At 61.9% G+C, this 17,891-nt stretch overlaps 1 protein-coding gene across 1 annotated transcript; it reads right to left on the minus strand.

Annotated features, from left to right (window-relative positions):
• Positions 1 to 6,153: 6,153 nt before the first annotated feature.
• On the minus strand, positions 6,154 to 17,891 carry EXOC3L2 (exocyst complex component 3 like 2). The gene is made up of 12 exons (XM_034072168.1): positions 17,781 to 17,891; positions 16,162 to 16,609; positions 14,476 to 15,058; positions 13,173 to 13,281; positions 11,957 to 12,067; positions 10,503 to 10,603; positions 10,327 to 10,434; positions 10,119 to 10,254; positions 8,993 to 9,115; positions 7,431 to 7,586; positions 7,019 to 7,140; positions 6,154 to 6,450 (listed from the first exon to the last, which is right to left on the minus strand). Exons 2-12 carry the CDS (start codon positions 16,604 to 16,606, stop codon positions 6,201 to 6,203), a joined length of 2,244 nt encoding a protein of 747 aa, XP_033928059.1. The 5' UTR covers positions 16,607 to 16,609; positions 17,781 to 17,891; the 3' UTR covers positions 6,154 to 6,200.

The raw sequence follows: 17,891 nt of genomic DNA on the forward strand, positions 1-17,891 counted from the left end.
CCATACATCCACATCCATACATCCCATTGGTACCAATCCTCGGACTCCCTGAGCTCCCCCTCGCTCCTTGCGTTGTGAACGGGGGGGGACCCCAGCCCCACAGACATCCATACATCCACATCCATACATCCCATTGGTACCAATCCTCGGACTCCCTGAGCTCCCCCTCGCTCCTCGCGTTGTGAACGGGGGGGGGACCCCAGCCCCACACATCCATACATCCACATCCATACATCCCTATACCCACAGACATCCATACATCCCCATTGGTACCCACACCAATCCTCGGACTCCCTGAGCTCCCCCTCGCTCCTCGCGTTGTGAACGGGGGGGGGACCCCAGCCCCACACATCCATACATCCACATCCATACATCCCTATACCCACAGACATCCATACATCCCCATTGGTACCCACACCAATCCTCGGACTCCCTGAGCTCCCCCTCGCTCCTCGCGTTGTGAACGGGGGGGGGACCCCAGCCCCACATCCCGATACTCACATCCCGATACCCACAGACATCCATACATCCCCATTGGTACCAATCCTCGGACTCCCTGAGCTCCCCCTCGCTCCTCGCGTTGTGAACGGGGGGGACCGATACCCACATCCCGATACCCACATCCCGATCCCGATACCCACACACATCCATACATCCACATCCACATCCATACATCCCATTGGTACCAATCCTCGGACTCCCTGAGCTCCCCCTCGCTCCTCACGTTGTGAACGGGGGGGACCGATACCCACATCCCGATACCCACATCCCGATCCCGATACCCACACACATCCATACATCCATATCCACATCCATACATCCCATTGGTACCAATCCTCGGACTCCCTGAGCTCCCCCTCGCTCCTCGCGTTGTGAACGGGGGGGGGGACCCGTCCCGATACCCACATCCCGATCCCGATACCCACAGACATCCATACATCCACATCCATACATCCCCATACACATCCATACATCCCATTGGTACCAATCCTCGGACTCCCTGAGCTCCCCCTCCCTCCTCACGTTGTGAACGGTGGGGGGGACCCCAGCCCCACATCCCCATCCACATCCCGATACCCACATCCCCATCCACATCCATACACATCCCGATACCCACATCCCCATCCGCGTCCATACACATCCCGATACCCACACACATCCATACATCCCCATTGGTACCAATCCTCGGACTCCCTGAGCTCCCCCTCGCTCCTCACGTTGTGAACGGGGGGACCCCATCCCCACACATCCATACATCCACATATCCACACATCCCCATCCATACACATCCATACATCCCATTGGTACCCGCACCAATCCTCAGACTCCCTGTGCTCCCCCTCAGCTCCTCACGTTGTGAAACGGGGGGGACCCCCCCACACATCCCCATCCCCATCCCATTGGTACCCACCCCGCAGCCCCAGGGCATCCCCACCGACAGCCGGGATGGGTTCGGATGGATTCTGGATGGGTCCTGAATGGGTCCTGGATGGATTCTGGATGGGTCCTGGATGGGTCCTGGATGGGTCCTGGATGGGTCCTGGATGGGTCCTGGATGGGTCCTGGATGGGTCCTGGATGGATTCTGGATGGGTCCTGAATGGGTCCTGGATGGGTCCTGGATGGGTCCTGAATGGATTCTGAATGGGTCCTGGATGGGTCCTGAATGGGTCCTGGATGGGTCCTGGATGGATTCTGGATGGGTCCTGGATGGGTCCTGGATGGGTCCTGGATGGATTCTGGATGGGTCCTGGATGGGTCCTGAATGGGTCCTGGATGGGTCCTGAATGGGTCCTGGATGGGTCCTGAATGGGTCCTGGATGGGTCCTGGATGGATTCTGGATGGGTCCTGGATGGGTCCTGAATGGGTCCTGGATGGGTCCTGGATGATGGTTCCTGGATGGTTTTTTGGGATGGTTTGCAATGGTTCTATGATGTTTCGTTTTTCTTTTTGGGGATCAATTTCTTTTGATGGTTTTTGATGGTTTTTGATGGTTTTTGATGGTTTTTTATGGTTTTTGATGGTTTTTGATGGTTTTTGATGGTTTTTGATGGTTTTTGATGGTTTTTGACGGTTTTTGATGGTTTTTGATTTTCATCCTTTTGATGGCTTTTGATGGGTTGTTTATTTGGGTTTTTTAATGGTTTTTGGACGGTTTATGTTGGGTTTGGACGGGTTTGGGTTTTTTTGGATGTTTTTTTGGATGGCAGTTTGTTTTTTTCATGTTTTATTTAATTTTTTGCCTTTTTTGATCTTTTTGGGTTGTTCTTGATGGTTTTGGATGGTTTTGGATGGGTTTTGGATGGTTTTTGGATGGTTTTGGATGGTTTTTGGATGGTTTTTGGATGGTTTTGGATGGTTTTGGATGGTTTTTGGATGGTTTTTGGATGGTTTTGGATGGTTTTTGGATGGTTTTGGATGGGTTTTGGATGGTTTTTGGATGGTTTTGGATGGTTTTGGATGATTTTTGACACATTTTGGGTGCTCCCCCCCCCATTTCACTCCATTGCTCAGCCGGGCTGGGCTCCATGAGGCAGCTTTGCCCAGCCCTGGACGTGCTGGAGGTGCCCATCGGGTGCTCTGGGGGTGCCCAATCCCGTCCCCCCCCATCCTAAGGGGGTTCCTGCATCATCTCCATCCCTCCAGGGGTGGCTCCTGCCCCGGTTCCCCCACATGCAAGGTCCCCATCACCTCCGAGGTGCCATCCCTGACCCCATCACCCCATGGGGGTCCCTGCAGCACCTCCGTCCCTATGGGGATGCTCCCCCCCTGCCCCACGAAGGTCCCTGCATCATTTCTGTTGCTATGGAGATGTCGGTGTCATCTCCGCCGCCCATGGGGGGGTGTCCATGGGGCATCTCCTTCACCCTGGAGGTACCCACACCGCATCTGCCCCCCCCCCCCTTTGGAGAGCCCCAGTGGCTCCTTCCTCACCCCAGAGCTCTTTGTGCTGCATCCCCGCCGCCCCATAGGGCTCCGTGCACCCCAGAGGTGCCCATGCTCCGTCCCCCCCGATCCATGGGGTCACTGAAGGATCCCCCTCACTTTGGGGGTGCCCAACCCAACCTCCATCACTTGGGGGGGGGGAGCTCCTGTGCCACCTCCACGGTGTCCCCAGCCCCTCGGTTGGGGGTCCCCAGCCCCATTGCTGCTGTGGGACCCCCCTTTGCCCTCTCCAGCACCCCCAGGACTGGGGGGGGCTCCCGTCCTGCCTCTGTGTGTGTGTGTGTGTGCGCCCCACTGTGAAGCCTCTGCCCCATTGTCCCCTATGGTGTCCCCTATGGTGACCGAGCTTCGCCGCCGCCTCTGTCCTGGTCCCCCCCCCCCTTGGATCGCGTCGCACCGCGGGAGATGTTTAGTTTTTTATTGACGATGGATTTATGGATCATTATGGATCATTATGGATCATTATGGAACATTATGGATCATTATGGAACATTATGGATCATTATGGATCATTATGGATCATTGTGCATCATTGTGGATCATTGTGGCTGTGCCTCGTCCTGGGGCCACCCCCCTCCGGCCCCACCGCGTCCGCGCTTCACCCATCCCAACGTGGCCAATAAAGCAGCTTCGGATCGGCCCCATGGCTCCTGCGTGGCTCGGGCGGGGGGGGCATGGGGAGGCTGTGGGGTGATGGGGACGGGGGACGGGGATACAGGGATATGGGATACAGGGATATGGGATACAGGGATACGGGATACAGGGATACAGGGATATGGGATACAGGGATACGGGGATACAGGGATACAGGGATATGGGATACAGGGATATGGGATACAGGGATATGGGATACAGGGATACAGGGATACGGGGATACAGGGATACGGGATACAGGGATATGGGATACAGGGATACGGGGATACAGGGTTACAGGTATACAGGGAACAGGGATACAGTGATACAGGGATACGGGGATACCGGGATATGGGATACAGGGATACGGGGATACAGGGTTACAGGGATACAGGGATATGGGATACGGGGATACAGGGATACGGGGATACAGGGATACGGGGATACAGGGTTACAGGTATACGGGGTACAGGGATATGGGATACAGGGATACGGGGATAAAGGGATACGGGGATACAGGGACATCGAGCGGTGGCTCAGGGCACCTGGGGTCTCCCCATTGGTCCGACCGCCTGCCAATCACCCGCATGGATGGGCGGGGCTTGGCGCTACAAGCTCCGCCCCCTGCTGGGCTGCGGGCTGCCGTGGGGGGGCGCGATCTTGGGTGCGTATTCCCAGTTTAGAGATGTCTATTCCCAGTTGGAAGTGTCTATTCCCAGTTTGGGGTCTCTATTCCCAGTTTGGGGTCTCTATTCCCAGTTTAGGGGTCTCTATCCCCAGTTTGGGGTCTCTATTCCCAGTTTAGGGTCTCTATTCCCAGTTTGGGGTCTCTATCCCCAGTTTGGGGTCTCTATCCCCAGTTTAGGGTCTCTATTCCCAGTTTAGGGGTCTCTATCCCCAGTTTGGGGGTGCCCATTCCCACTTGGGGGTGCCCATTCCCAGCCCCTGACGTCAGCCCGCAGTGATTCATATGGGGCCCACCCGTGTGTGTCCCCCCCAAGGTTCCCCCATCGCTTCCCGACATTCCCGCCCGGCGCGGCCGCTTCCGTCCCCACGACCCTGACCCGTTATTTATAGCCCTGGTCACTTCCTGGCTGGGGCCGGATCCGGCACAAGCCTATTTTGGGAATGGAAGAGGTTGGAAAACTGCCCCCCCCCCATCCCGGCCTGGGCTGAGACCTGGCACCAGCTCATGGCACCGATGGCAGCCAAGGGATGCGGTGGCACAGCCGCAGGGTCCCGGCTCCCGTTGGGGTCCGGATCCGGCTCCGTGTCCGTGTCCCCCCCCCCCGGGATGCCGGGAAGTGGGAGCGGGTGGATTCCCAGCCCAGCGCTGGCGCGAGGCCGCTTCCTTCCTTGCACGAGGAGCCGCATCCTGTGCGGTGCTGGGCCCGTGGTGTGGATGCGGGGGTGCGGAGGGAGCGGATGGGGATGGGATGGGGATGGGATGGGGATGGGGATGGGAATGGGGATGGGAATGGGATGGGATGGGGATGGGATGGGATGGGGATGGGGATGGGATGGGATGGGGATGGGATGGGGATGGGGATGGGGATGGGATGGGGATGGGGATGGGATGGGGATGGGATGGCATGGGATGGGATGGGGATGGGGATGGGATGGGATGGGGATGGGATGGGGATGGGATGGGGATGGGGATGGGATGGGATGGGATGGGGATGGGATGGGATGGGGATGGGATGGGATGGGATGGGGATGGGATGGGGATGGGATGGGATGGGATGGGGATGGGATGGGGATTGGGATGGGGATGGGATGGGATGGGGATGGGATGGGGATGGGGATGGGATGGGGATAGGATGGGGATGGGGATGGGATGGGATGGGATGGGGATGGGATGGGGATGGGATGGGGATGGGGATGGGATGGGGATGGGATGGGATGGGGATGGGATGGGGATGGGGATGGGGATGGGATGGGATGGGATGGGGATGGGATGGGGATTGGGATGGGGATGGGATGGGATGGGGATGGGATGGGGATGGGGATGGGATGGGGATGGGATGGGATGGGGATGGGGATGGGGATGAGGATGGGATGGGATGGGATGGGATGGGATGGGATGGGGATGGGGATGGGATGGGGATGGGGATGGGATGGGGATGGGATGGGGATGGGATGGGGATGGGGATGGGGATGGGATGGGGATGGGGATGGGGATGGGATGGGGATGGGATGGGGATGGGGATGGGATGGGGATGGGGATGGGATGGGGATGGGATGGGGATGGGATGGGGATGGGGATGGGATGGGGATGGGGATGGGATGGGGATGGGATGGGGATGGGATGGGGATGGGATGGGATGGGGATGGGATGGGATGGGGATGGGGATGGGATGGGGATGGGAATGGGATGGGATGGGGATGGGGATGGGGATGGGATGGGGATGGGATGGGGATGGGATGGGGATGGGGATGGGATGGGGATGGGAATGGGATGGGATGGGGATGGGGATGGGATGGGATGGGAATGAGATGGGGATAGGATGGGGATGGGGATTGGGATGGGGATGGGGATGAGGATGAGGATGAGGATGGGGATGGGATGGGATGAGGATGCAGTGGTGCCAGTGGCTGTTGCTGCACCCCCAGGAGCTGCCTCAGAGGCGCGGGCGCCGCCGCCGCAGCCTGGCCATGGGCACCAGGCGCGGGAGCTGGAAGGGCAGACAGCGCCCGGCCCCAGGCACCGGCAGCTCGGCAAAGAACGCGCGGTGCCGCGATGGCGACGCCGGCTCCACCGGGGCCACCGGCCCCCCCCGCTCCACGTCCCGCAGCACCCCCAGGATCTCGTGTCGGGCCGAGGGGCTCCGCAGCCCCCGCGCGTCCAGCACCGCTGCCACGTGCTCCCGCCTGCGGGCACCGGGGCGTCAGTGGGTACCAATGGGCATCAATGGCCATCAATGACAACCAATGGGCATCAATGTCCATCAATGACAACCAATGGGTACCAATGGGCATCAATGTCCATCAATGACATCCAATGGGTACCAATGGGCATCAATGTCCATCAATGACATCCAATGGGTACCAATGGGCATCAATGTCCATCAATGACAACCAATGGGTACCAATGGGCATCAATGTCCATCAATGGCAACCAATGGGTACCAATGGGCATCAATGTCCATCAATGACAACCAGTGGGTACCAATGGGCATCAATGACAACCAGTGGGTATCAATGGGCATCAATGTCCATCAATGACAACCAATGGGTACCAATGGGCATCAATGTCCATCAATGACATCCAATGGGTACCAATGGGCATCAATGTCCATCAATGACAACCAATGGGTACCAATGGGCATCAATGTCCATCAATGACAACCAATGGGTACCAATGGCACCAGTGGGCACCAGTGGGCACCAACAGTACCAACCCACACTGATGGAGGTGGGGATGAGCTCCATCACTCACCGGACATCAGGGAAGTCCCTTGCCAGGACCCCGACCTCCATCTGCAGCGCAGCCGTGTCCTCCAGCACCAGCAGCTCCCGCAGCCGCGGCACCACCGAGTCCAACCATGGCGATGCCGAGTCCTGCCGGCGGCCGCGGCTTGGTGATGGGCTCCTCTGATGGGAGCACCCGAAGGGCACCCAAAGAGCATCCAAAGGACACCCAAAGAGCATCCAAAGGGCACCCAAAGGACACCCAAAGAGCATCCAAAGGAGACCCAAAGGACACCCAAAGAGCATCCAAAGGACACCCAAAGAGCACCCAAAGGGCACCCAAAGGACACCCAAAGGACACCCAAAGGACACCCAAAGGACACCCAAAGAGCACCCAAAGGACACCCAAATGGCACCCAAAGGGATGTCCTGGCCCTTACCAGGCGGCTGAAGAGCTCCCGGAGCTGCCTGGCCTCGTCGCTGAGCCGCGCGGCCACCCGAGCTCGTGCCTTGGCCGAGGTGCAGACCACGCGCCCCGACAGCAGCGGCCGCACGTAGGCCAACAGCACCCGGCGGTGCACCTCGCTCACCAGCACCTGCGGCAGCACCCATGGGTGTCAATGGCAGCACCCATGGGTGTCAATGGCAGCACCCATGGGTGTCAATGGCAGCACCCATGGGTGTCACCGGCAGCACCCATGGGTGTCAATGGCAGCACCCATGGGTGTCACCGGCAGCACCCATGGGTGTCAATGGTAGCACCCATGGGTGTCAATGGCAGCACCCATGTGTGTCAATGGCAGCACCCATGGTGTCAATGGCAGCACCCATGGGTGGTCACCGGCAGCACTCATGGGTGTCAATGGCAGCACCCATGGGTGTCAATGGCAGCACCCATGGGTGTCACCGGCAGCACCCATGGGTGTCAATGGCAGCACCCATGGGTGTCAATGGCAGCACCCATGGTGTCAATGGCAGCACCCATGGGTGTCAATGGCAGCACCCATGGGTGTCACTGGCAGCACTCATGGGTGTCAATGGCAGCACTCATGGGTGTCAATGGCAGCACCCATGGTGTCAATGGCAGCACCCATGGGTGTCACTGGCAGCACCCATGGTGTCAATGGCAGCACCCATTGGTGTCAATGGCAGCACCCATGGGTGTCACTGGCAGCACCCATGGGTGTCAATGGCAGCACCCATGGTGTCAATGGCAGCACCCATGGGTGTCAATGGCAGCACTCATGGGTGTCACCGGCAGCACCCATGGGTGTCACCGGCAGCACCCATGGGTGTCAATGGCAGCACCCATGGTGTCAATGGCAGCACCCATGGTGTCAATGGCAGCACCCATGGGTGTCAATGGGAGCACCCATGGGTGTCAATGGCAGCACCCATGGTGTCACTGGCAGCACCCATGGGTGTCAATGGCAGCACCCATGGGTGTCAATGGCAGTACTGGTGCATGGGGACTGTGAGCACGGCACCCATGGGTGTCATCCCAAGCAGCACCCAATGGATGGGCACCATGAGCACAGCACCCATGGGTGTCATCCCAAGCAGCACCCAATGGATGGGCACCATGAACACAGCACCCATGGGCGTCATCCCAAGCAGCACCCAATGGATGGGCACCATGAGCACAGCACCCATGGGTGTCATCCCAAGCAGCACCCAATGGATGGGCACCATGAACACAGCACCCATGGGTGTCATCCCAAGCAGCACCCAATGGATGGGCACCATGAGCACAGCACCCATGGGTGTCATCCCAAGCAGCACCCAATGGATGGGCACCATGAACACAGCACCCATGGGCGTCATCCCAAGCAGCACCCAATGGATGGGCACCATGAGCACAGCACCCATGGGTGTCATCCCAAGCAGCACCCAATGGATGGGCACCATGAGCACAGCACCCATGGGTGTCATCCCAAGCAGCACCCAATGGATGGGCACCATGAACACAGCACCCATGGGTGTCATCCCAAGCAGCACCCACCTGGTAGGGCTCCGGGTGGAGTGGGCAGAGCTTCTGGGCGAAGCTGGTGATGAGCATCACGATGGAGTCGAAGGCGTCTGAGCTCGTCACCCACTTGCGCTTCATCAGCTTGTTGAAGTAGGGCTGGGGAGGGGAGAGAGGCTGGCACCCAAGGGTGGCACCCAGGGAGCACCCGAGGCGTGGGTGCCATGGTGGGCACCAACCAGTGGGCACCATGAGCATCACACCCATGGGCATCACCCAACACCCATCAATGGGCACCATGAGCATCACACCCATGGACATCACCCAACACCCATCAATGGGCACCGTGAGCATCACCCAACACCCATCAATGGGCACCCATGGGCATTGCCCAGCTCAACACCCATCAATGGGCACCGTGAGCATCACCCAACACCCATCAATGGGCACCCATGGGCATCACCCAACACCCATCAATGGGCACCATGAGCATCGCACCCATGGGCATCACCCAACACCCATCAATGGGCACCATGAGCATCGCACCCATGGACATCACCCAACACCCATCAATGGGCACCCATGGGCATCACCCAACACCCATCAATGGGCACCCATGGGCATCACCCAGCTCAACACCCATCAATGGGCACCCATGGGCATCACCCAACACCCATCAATGGGCACCATGAGCATCGCACCCATGGACATCACCCAACACTCACCAATGGGCACCCATGAGCATCACCCAACACCTATCAATGGGCACCATGAGCATCGCACCCATGGACATCACACAACACCCACCAATGGGCACCCATGGGCATCACCCAACACCCATCCATGGGCACCATGGGCATCACCCAACACCCATCAATGGGCACCCATGGACATCACCCAACACCCATCAATGGGCACCATGAGCATCACCCAGCTCAACACCCATCAATGGGCACCATGAGCATCACCCAACACCCATCAATGGGCACCCATGGACATCACCCAACACCCATCAATGGGCACCCATGGACATCACCCAACACCCATCCATGGGCACCATGGACATCACCCAACACCCATCCATGGGCACCATGAGCATCGCACCCATGGACATCACCCAACACCCATCCATGGGCACCCATGGTCACCCCCATCCCCTCACCTTGAGGTCCTCAAAGAGGCGCTGGGTGAGGACCTGGTTGCAGCTCCTGGTCACCTTATCCAGTGCTCCCTGTGCCTGGCGCCTCAGCTCCTCCCCCTCCGGGTGCCCAAACTGTGCCAGGCGCTCGGTGAAGCTCCTGGGGGGGGGGTCAATGGGTGCTATGGGACCCTGGCACCCCCAGCACCCCATGGCTATGGGGCAGCCTCACCTGAACGTGGGGCAGCAGTTGACCAAGGCCATGGCGCGGGCGCCGGTGCCGTCGGTTGGGGTCGAGTCATTGGGGGCCTCCAGGAACCGCTCCACCTTCCGCTGGAAGCTGAGCCCCACATGGGTCACCCATGGGTGCCATGGGGAGGGGGGGGGGGAGCGTGCCCCATGTCCCACCTGTGCAGGAAGGTCACCAGTACACCCAGTAGGCTCTGTGCCATCTCCCTGCCGAACTCGGCGCTGATCTGGGGGGCTCGGTCCACGTGCGCCCGAAGCAGCTGTGGGGACACGGCCACCCCAGGGGTCCCAACCACACATCACCATAGGGTCCCTATGGTGTCCCCAACCACCCATCACCATCACCATAGGGTCCCTATGGTGTCCCCAACCACCCATCACCATCACCATAGGGTCCCTATGGGGTCCCCAGCCACCCATTGCCATCATCATGGGGTCCCCAAATACCCATCACCATCACCATAGGGTCCCTATGGGGTCTCTAACCACCCATCACCATCACCATAGAGTCCCTATGGTGTCCCCAACCACCCATCACCATCACCATAGGGTCCCTATGATGTCCCCAACCACCCATCACCATCACCATAGGGTCCCTATGGTGTCCCCAACCACCCATCACCATCATCATGGTGTCCCCAGCCACCCATCACCATCACCATAGGGTCCCTATGATGTCCCCAACCACCCATCACCATCACCATAGGGTCCCTATGGTGTCCCCAACCACCCATCACCATCACCATAGGGTCCCTATGGTGTCCCCAACCACCCATCACCATCATCATGGGGTCTCCAACCACCCATCACCATCACCATAGGGTCCCTATGGTGTCCCCAGCCACCCATCACCATCACCATAGGGTCCCTATGGTGTCCCCAGCCACCCATCACCATCACCATAGAGTCCCTATGGTGTCCCCAACCACCCATCACCATCACCATAGGGTCCCTATGGTGTCCCCAGGCACCATCACCATCACCATAGAGTCCCTATGGTGTCCCCAGGCACCCATCACCATCATCATGGTGTCCCCAACCACCCATCACCATCACCATAGGGTCCCTATGGGGTCTCTAACCACCCATCACCATCACCATAGAGTCCCTATGGTGTCCCCAACCACCCATCACCATCACCATAGAGTCCCTATGGGGTCCCCAACCACCCATCACCATCACCATAGGGTCCCTATGGGGTCCCAACCACCCATCACCATCATCATGGGGTCCCCAACCACCCATCACCATCACCATAGGGTCCCTATGGGGTCCCCAGCCACCCATTGCCATCATCATGGGGTCCCCAAATACCCATCACCATAGGGTCCCTATGGTGTCCCCAACCACCCATCACCATCACCATAGGGTCCCTATGGTGTCCCCAACCACCCATCACCATCACCATAGGGTCCCTATGGTGTCCCCAACCACCCATCACCACCACCATAGGGTCCCTATGGTGTCCCCAACCACCCATCACCACCACCATAGGGTCCCTATGGTGTCCCCAGCCACCCATCACCATCACCATAGGGTCCCTATGGTGTCCCCAGGCACCATCACCACCACGCGGTGCAGTGGGGCCCATGGGTGCCCATGGGTGCCCGTACCCCGGTGACGCGCGTGGCCAACCCCTCCTGCAGCTCCTGGTTGGTGACCTCCTCTGCCCACGAGTCCTCACTGAGCTGCAGCTCCTGTGCCAGCGCCGCCTCCACCTTGGCCTGCCCATGGACACCGGCAATGGGGATACCGGCAATGGGACACCGGCAATGGGGATACAGGCAATGGGACACCGGCAATGGGGATACCGGCAATGGGACACCGGCAATGGGGATACCGGCAATGGGACACCGGCAATGGGATACCGGCAATGGGGACATCGGCAATGGGAATACCGGCAATGGGACACCGGCAATGGGACACAGGCAATGGGGATACCGGCAATGGGATACCGGCAATGGGACACCGGCAATGGGACACCGGCAATGGGGATACCGGCAATGGGACACCGGCAATGGGGATACCGGCAATGGGGATACCGGCAATGGGGATACCAGCAATGGGACACCGGCAATGGGGACACCGGCAATGGGGACACCGGCAATGGGGCACCGGCAATGGGATACCGGCAATGGGGCACCGGCAATGGGGACACCGGCAATGGGGACACCGGCAATGGGGATACCGGCAATGGAGATACCAGCAATGGGACACCGGCAATGGGGACACCGGCAATGGGGACACCGGCAATGGGGCACCGGCAATGGGATACCGGCAATGGGGCACCGGCAATGGGGACACCGGCAATGGGGATACCGGCAATGGGGATACCAGCAATGGGACACCGGCAATGGGGATACCGGCAATGGGGATACCAGCAATGGGACACAGGCAATGGGGATACCGGGAATGGGGATACTGGCAATGGGGACACCGGCAATGGGACACCGGCAATGGGGATACCGGCAATGGGGATACCGGCAATGGGGACACCGGCAATGGGGATACCGGGAATGGGGATACCGGCAATGGGGACACTGGCAATGGGGATACCGGCAATGGGGATACCGGCAATGGGGACACTGGCAATGGGGATACCGGCAATGGGGATACCGGCAATGGGGATACCGGCAATGGGGACACCGGCAATGGGGATACCGGCAATGGGGATACCGGCAATGGGGACATCGGCAATGGGGACATCGGCAATGGGGACACCGGCAATGGGGATACCGGCAATGGGACACTGGCAATGGGGATACCGGCAATGGGGATACCGGCAATGGGGATACCGGTGCCACCGTTGCCACTGGTGCTGGCTCCCACCTTGACGGCGCTGATGCAGCTGCTCTCGAGGCTGCGCTGGGTCTCGGGGGGCAGGGGGGGCCCCAGTGCCTGCAGCAGAGGCCCCACCTCAGGGTTCCCCAGCACCTCCCTATGGACAGGGGGAATATGGGGGTCAGTGGGGGGGTCAGTGGGGTTCTATCGGGATCCCATGGGGGTGACATTGAGATGACATTGGGGTGGTCATTGGGGTCCTCCTAGGGTCCCGTTGGGATCCTATTGGGGTCCCATTAGGGTGACATTGGTCATTGGGGTCCTATCGGGGTGCCATTGGGGTGGTCATTGGGGTCCTATGGGGGTCTCACTGCTCTGTGATCTCTATAGGATCTCAATGCTCTGGGTGCCCCTATAGGCTCTCTGTGCTCGGGGTCTCTATGGGCTCTCTCAGCTACGGTGTCTCTAGTGTCTCTCAGTGCTCTGGGTGCCCCTGTAGGCTCTCAATGCTCTGGGTGTCTCTATGGGGTCTCAGTGCTGGGGGTCTCTATGGGCTCTCGATGCTCTGGGTGCCCCTATAGGCTCTCAATGCTCTGGGTGTCTCTATGGGCTCTCAATGCTCTGGGTGTCTCTATAGGCTCTCAATGCTCTGGGTGTCTCTATGGGCTCTCAATGCTCTGGGTGTCTCTATGGGGTCTCAGTGCTGGGTGTCTCTATGGGCTCTCAATGCCCTGGGTGCCCCTGTAGGCTCTCTCTGCTCTGGGTGTCTCTATGGGGTCTCAGTGCTGGGGGTCTCTATGGGCTCTCGATGCTCTGGGTGCCCCTATAGGCTCTCAATGCCCTGGGTGCCCCTATAGGCTCTCTCTGCTCTGGGTGTCTCTATGGGGTCTCAGTGCTGGGTGTCTCTATGGGCTCTCGATGCCCTGGGTACCCCTATGGGCTCTCAATGCTCTGGGTGTCTCTATGGGCTCTCAGTGCTGGGTGTCTCTATAGGCTCTCGATGCCCTGGGTACCCCTATAGGCTCTCAATGCTCTGGGTGTCTCTATGGGGTCTCAATGCTCTGGGTGCCCCTGTAGGCTCTCAATGCTCTGGGTACCCCTATGGGCTCTCGATGCCCTGGGTGCCCCTATAGGCTCTCTCTGCTCTGGGTGTCTCTATGGGGTCTCAGTGCTGGGGTTCTCTATGGGCTCTCGATGCCCTGGGTACCCCAACAGGCTCTCAATGCCCTGGGTGCCCCTGTAGGCTCTCAATGCTCTGGGTGTCTCTATGGGCTCTCAATGCCCTGGGTACCCCTATAGGCTCCCAGCGCCTGCGCGCTCCCGGTGCGCGCTCCCGTGCCCGGTCCCTCACCGGCCGTAGGCTCCTCCGCTCCACTCGAGGAGCACGTAGAGCTCGGTGACGCCGAGCGCGCGCCGGGCCGCGCTCCCGAGGCGCTCGGCCAGCGCCCGGTGGTACCCGCGGGCGTAGACGGCGGCGGCCTCGTAGGCGGCCGGGAACGCGGGGGCCACGTGCGCGCGCACGGCGCTCAGGTCCCGCAGCACGCGCGCCCCCAGCGCCTCCAGCTCGGCCCCGAGCGCGCCCCCGCCGGCGGCCGCCGCCTGCGCCAGGCGCTCCGCGGCCGCGCGCGCCGCCGCCTCGTGCCAGCGCTGCCGCAGGCGCCGCGGGCGCAGCCCCGCGGGAGCGCGCGCGGGGCTCCGGTCCGCGGCCTCCTCCCGCTGCAGCACCCGCACCACCGAGCGCAGCAGCGGCAGCGGCCGAGCCGCGTTCACGGCCTCGGCCAGCGCGGCCCAGAGCTGAGCCTGCAGCGCGCGGTGCAGCAGCGCCAGGTCGCGCGCATGGCGCCCCGGGGACGCGCACTCCGCCTCCAGCGCCAGGATCTGCTCGTCCGCAGCCTCCAGCTCCCGGCGCTGGATCAGCTCCAGGATCTCCAGCACTGGGGGGGGGGGGGGGGGGAGCAGCGGTGCTGGACCCCAACCCCCACATGGACCCGTGCCCCTCAGATGTGCACACGTCCCATCCGCTTGGATCCGTCCCCATGTCCCATCCTCACCCATCCCCAATCCCTTGAATCCGTCCCCATGTCCCATCCTCACCCATCCCCAATCCCTTGAATCCATCCCCATGACCCATCCTCACCCATCCTATCCCCTTGAATCCATCCCCATGACCCATCCTCACCCATCCTATCCCCTTGAATCCATCCCCATGTCCCATCCTCACCCATCCTATCCCCTTGGATCCATCCCCATGTCCCATCCTCACCCATCCCCAATCCCTTGAATCCATCCCCATGTCCCATCCTCACCCATCCCCAATCCCTTGGATCCATCCCCATGACCCATCCTCACCCATCCTATCCCCTTGAATCCATCCCCATGTCCCATCCTCACCCATCCTATCCCCTTGGATCCATCCCCATGTCCCATCCTCACCCATCCTATCCCCTTGGATCCATCCCCATGTCCCATCCTCACCCATCCTATCCCCTTGAATCCATCCCCATGTCCCATCCTCACCCATCCTATCCCCTTGAATCCATCCCCATGTCCCATCCTCACCCATCCCCAATCCCTTGAATCCATCCCCATGTCCCATCCTCACCCATCCCCAATCCCTTGGATCCATCCCCATGTCCCATCCTCACCCATCCCCAATCCCTTGAATCCATCCCCATGTCCCATCCTCACCCATCCCCATCTCCATATCTTCATCCCAATGTCCCTTTTCTGCATCCCCACATCCCTCGTGTCCTCATGCCCACACGTTCCCATCCCAATGTCCCCATGTCCCTGTGATGTCCCCACATCCCCATCCCCTTGTCCCCATTCCCAAGTCCCATGTCCCCAAGTCCCATCTCCATCTCCATCTCCACCTCTCTATCCCCGTGTCCCACATCCCATATCCCCATGTCCCATCCCCACATCCCATCCCCATCCCCACATCCCATCCCCACATCCCATCCCCACATCCCATCCCCACATCCCATCCCCATCCCATCCCCATCCCATCCCCATCCCCACATCCCTCTCCCCTCACCCGACAGCGGCTCCTTCTCCTTCTCCTTCTCCTTCTCCTTCTCCTTCCCTCTCCCGTCCGTGCCCTGAGCGGCTCCGTCCCCGTCTCCTGCTCCCGTCCCGTCGGTGCCGTCCCCGGTGCCCCCTCGCTCCGCACCAGCCCCGCGTTGTCCCCACGGGGTGGGCACCGTGAGCCGGAGCCACGACCCCCGCTTGGAGCCTCCGGGCTCCTCCTTACGGCGCCGCCGGCCGAGGTCCTCGGAGCGGCGCCGGCCTCGGGCATCGCCGCCGGGCCCCGGTCCCGGTCCCGGCCCTGGGGGGGCTCCGCGCCGGGAGCGCCCGAACGGGCCGAGCCCCACGAGCAGATCGAGCGTGGCCCGACGGCGGAAGCGGCTCTCGGGGCTGGCGGTGAACGGGTCCCGGGGATCGTCCTCGTCCTCCCGCGGCGGCTTCCTCAGCAGCGGCATCACCTGCGGGCACCGGGGATGGCACCGAGGGCACCGAGGGGGCACCGGGGCACGGGGGATGGCACCGGGGATGGCACCGGGGATGGCACCGGGGGGGCACCGGGGATGGCACCGAGGGGGCACCGGGGGCACCGGGGATGGCACCGGGATGGCACCGAGGGCACCGGGGGCACCGGGGATGGCACCGGGGATGGCACCGGGATGGCACCGGGGATGGCACCGGGGGGGCACCGGGGGGGCACCGGGGGCACCGGGATGGCACCGGGGATGGCACCGGGATGGCACCGGGGATGGCACCGGGGGGGCACCGGGGGCACCGGGGATGGCACCGGGGATGGCACCGGGGGGGCACCGGGGGGGCACCGGGGATGGCACCGAGGGGGCACCGAGGGCACCGGGGATGGCACCGGGGGGGCACCGGGGATGGCACCGGGGGGGCACCGGGGATGGCACCGGGAGGGCACCGGGGCTGGCACCGAGGGGGCACCGGGGATGGCACCGGGGGGGCACCGGGGGCACCGGGATGGCACCGGGGGGGCACCGGGGCACGGGGGATGGCACTGAGCGGTCCCCGAGGGCACCGGGATGGCACCGGGGGGGCACCGGGGGGGCACCGGGGGCACCGGGATGGCACCGAGCGGTCCCCGAGGGCACCGGGGATGGCACCGAGGGGGCACCGGGGGCACCGGGGATGGCACCGGGGGGGCACCGGGGGGGCACCGGGGATGGCACCGAGGGGGCACCGGGGGCACCGGGGATGGCACCGGGGATGGCACCGAGGGGGCACCGAGGGCACCGGGGATGGCACCGGGGGGGCACCGGGGCACCGGGGATGGCACCGGGGGGGCACCGAGGGGGCACCGGGGGCACCGGATGGCACCGGGAGGGCACCGGGGATGGCACCGAGGGGTCCCCGAGGGCACCGGGGATGGCACCGGGGGGGCACCGGGGGCACCGGATGGCACCGGGAGGGCACCGGGGATGGCACCGAGGGGTCCCCGAGGGCACCGGGGATGGCACCGGGGGGGCACCGGGGGGGCACCGGGGCACCGGGGATGGCACCGAGCGGTCCCCGAGGGCACCGGGAGCCCGGAACAGGGCAATGGGGGCCCCGCGGTGCGAACCCATAGGGGCAAAGCGCTTTACCCGCTCCCCACGGCCCCTGCGCACGTACCCCCGGTGCCGGTGCTGTGCTGGTGACACTGGTGCAGTGGTGATGGTTACACTGGTGCCGTGCTGGTGACACTGGTTCCGTACTGGTGTCACTGGTGCCGTGCTGGTGACA

The sequence above is a fragment of the Melopsittacus undulatus genome, chromosome 24 (genome assembly GCF_012275295.1).
Source record: "Melopsittacus undulatus isolate bMelUnd1 chromosome 24, bMelUnd1.mat.Z, whole genome shotgun sequence".
Taxonomy (NCBI): Eukaryota; Metazoa; Chordata; class Aves; order Psittaciformes; family Psittaculidae; genus Melopsittacus; species Melopsittacus undulatus.

Excerpts from the sequence above, each read along its gene's own strand:
- EXOC3L2 (XM_034072168.1), bottom strand. The coding sequence starts at position 16,606 with ATGCCGCTGCTGAGGAAGCCGCCGCGGGAGGACGAGGACGATCCCCGG. Across the intron at positions 10,435-10,502 it reads CTGGTGACCTTCCTGCACAG|CTTCCAGCGGAAGGTGGAGC; the intron begins GTGGGACATGGG and ends TGTGGGGCTCAG. Across the intron at positions 6,451-7,018 it reads AGGGACTTCCCTGATGTCCG|GCGGGAGCACGTGGCAGCGG; the intron begins GTGAGTGATGGA and ends CGGTGCCCGCAG.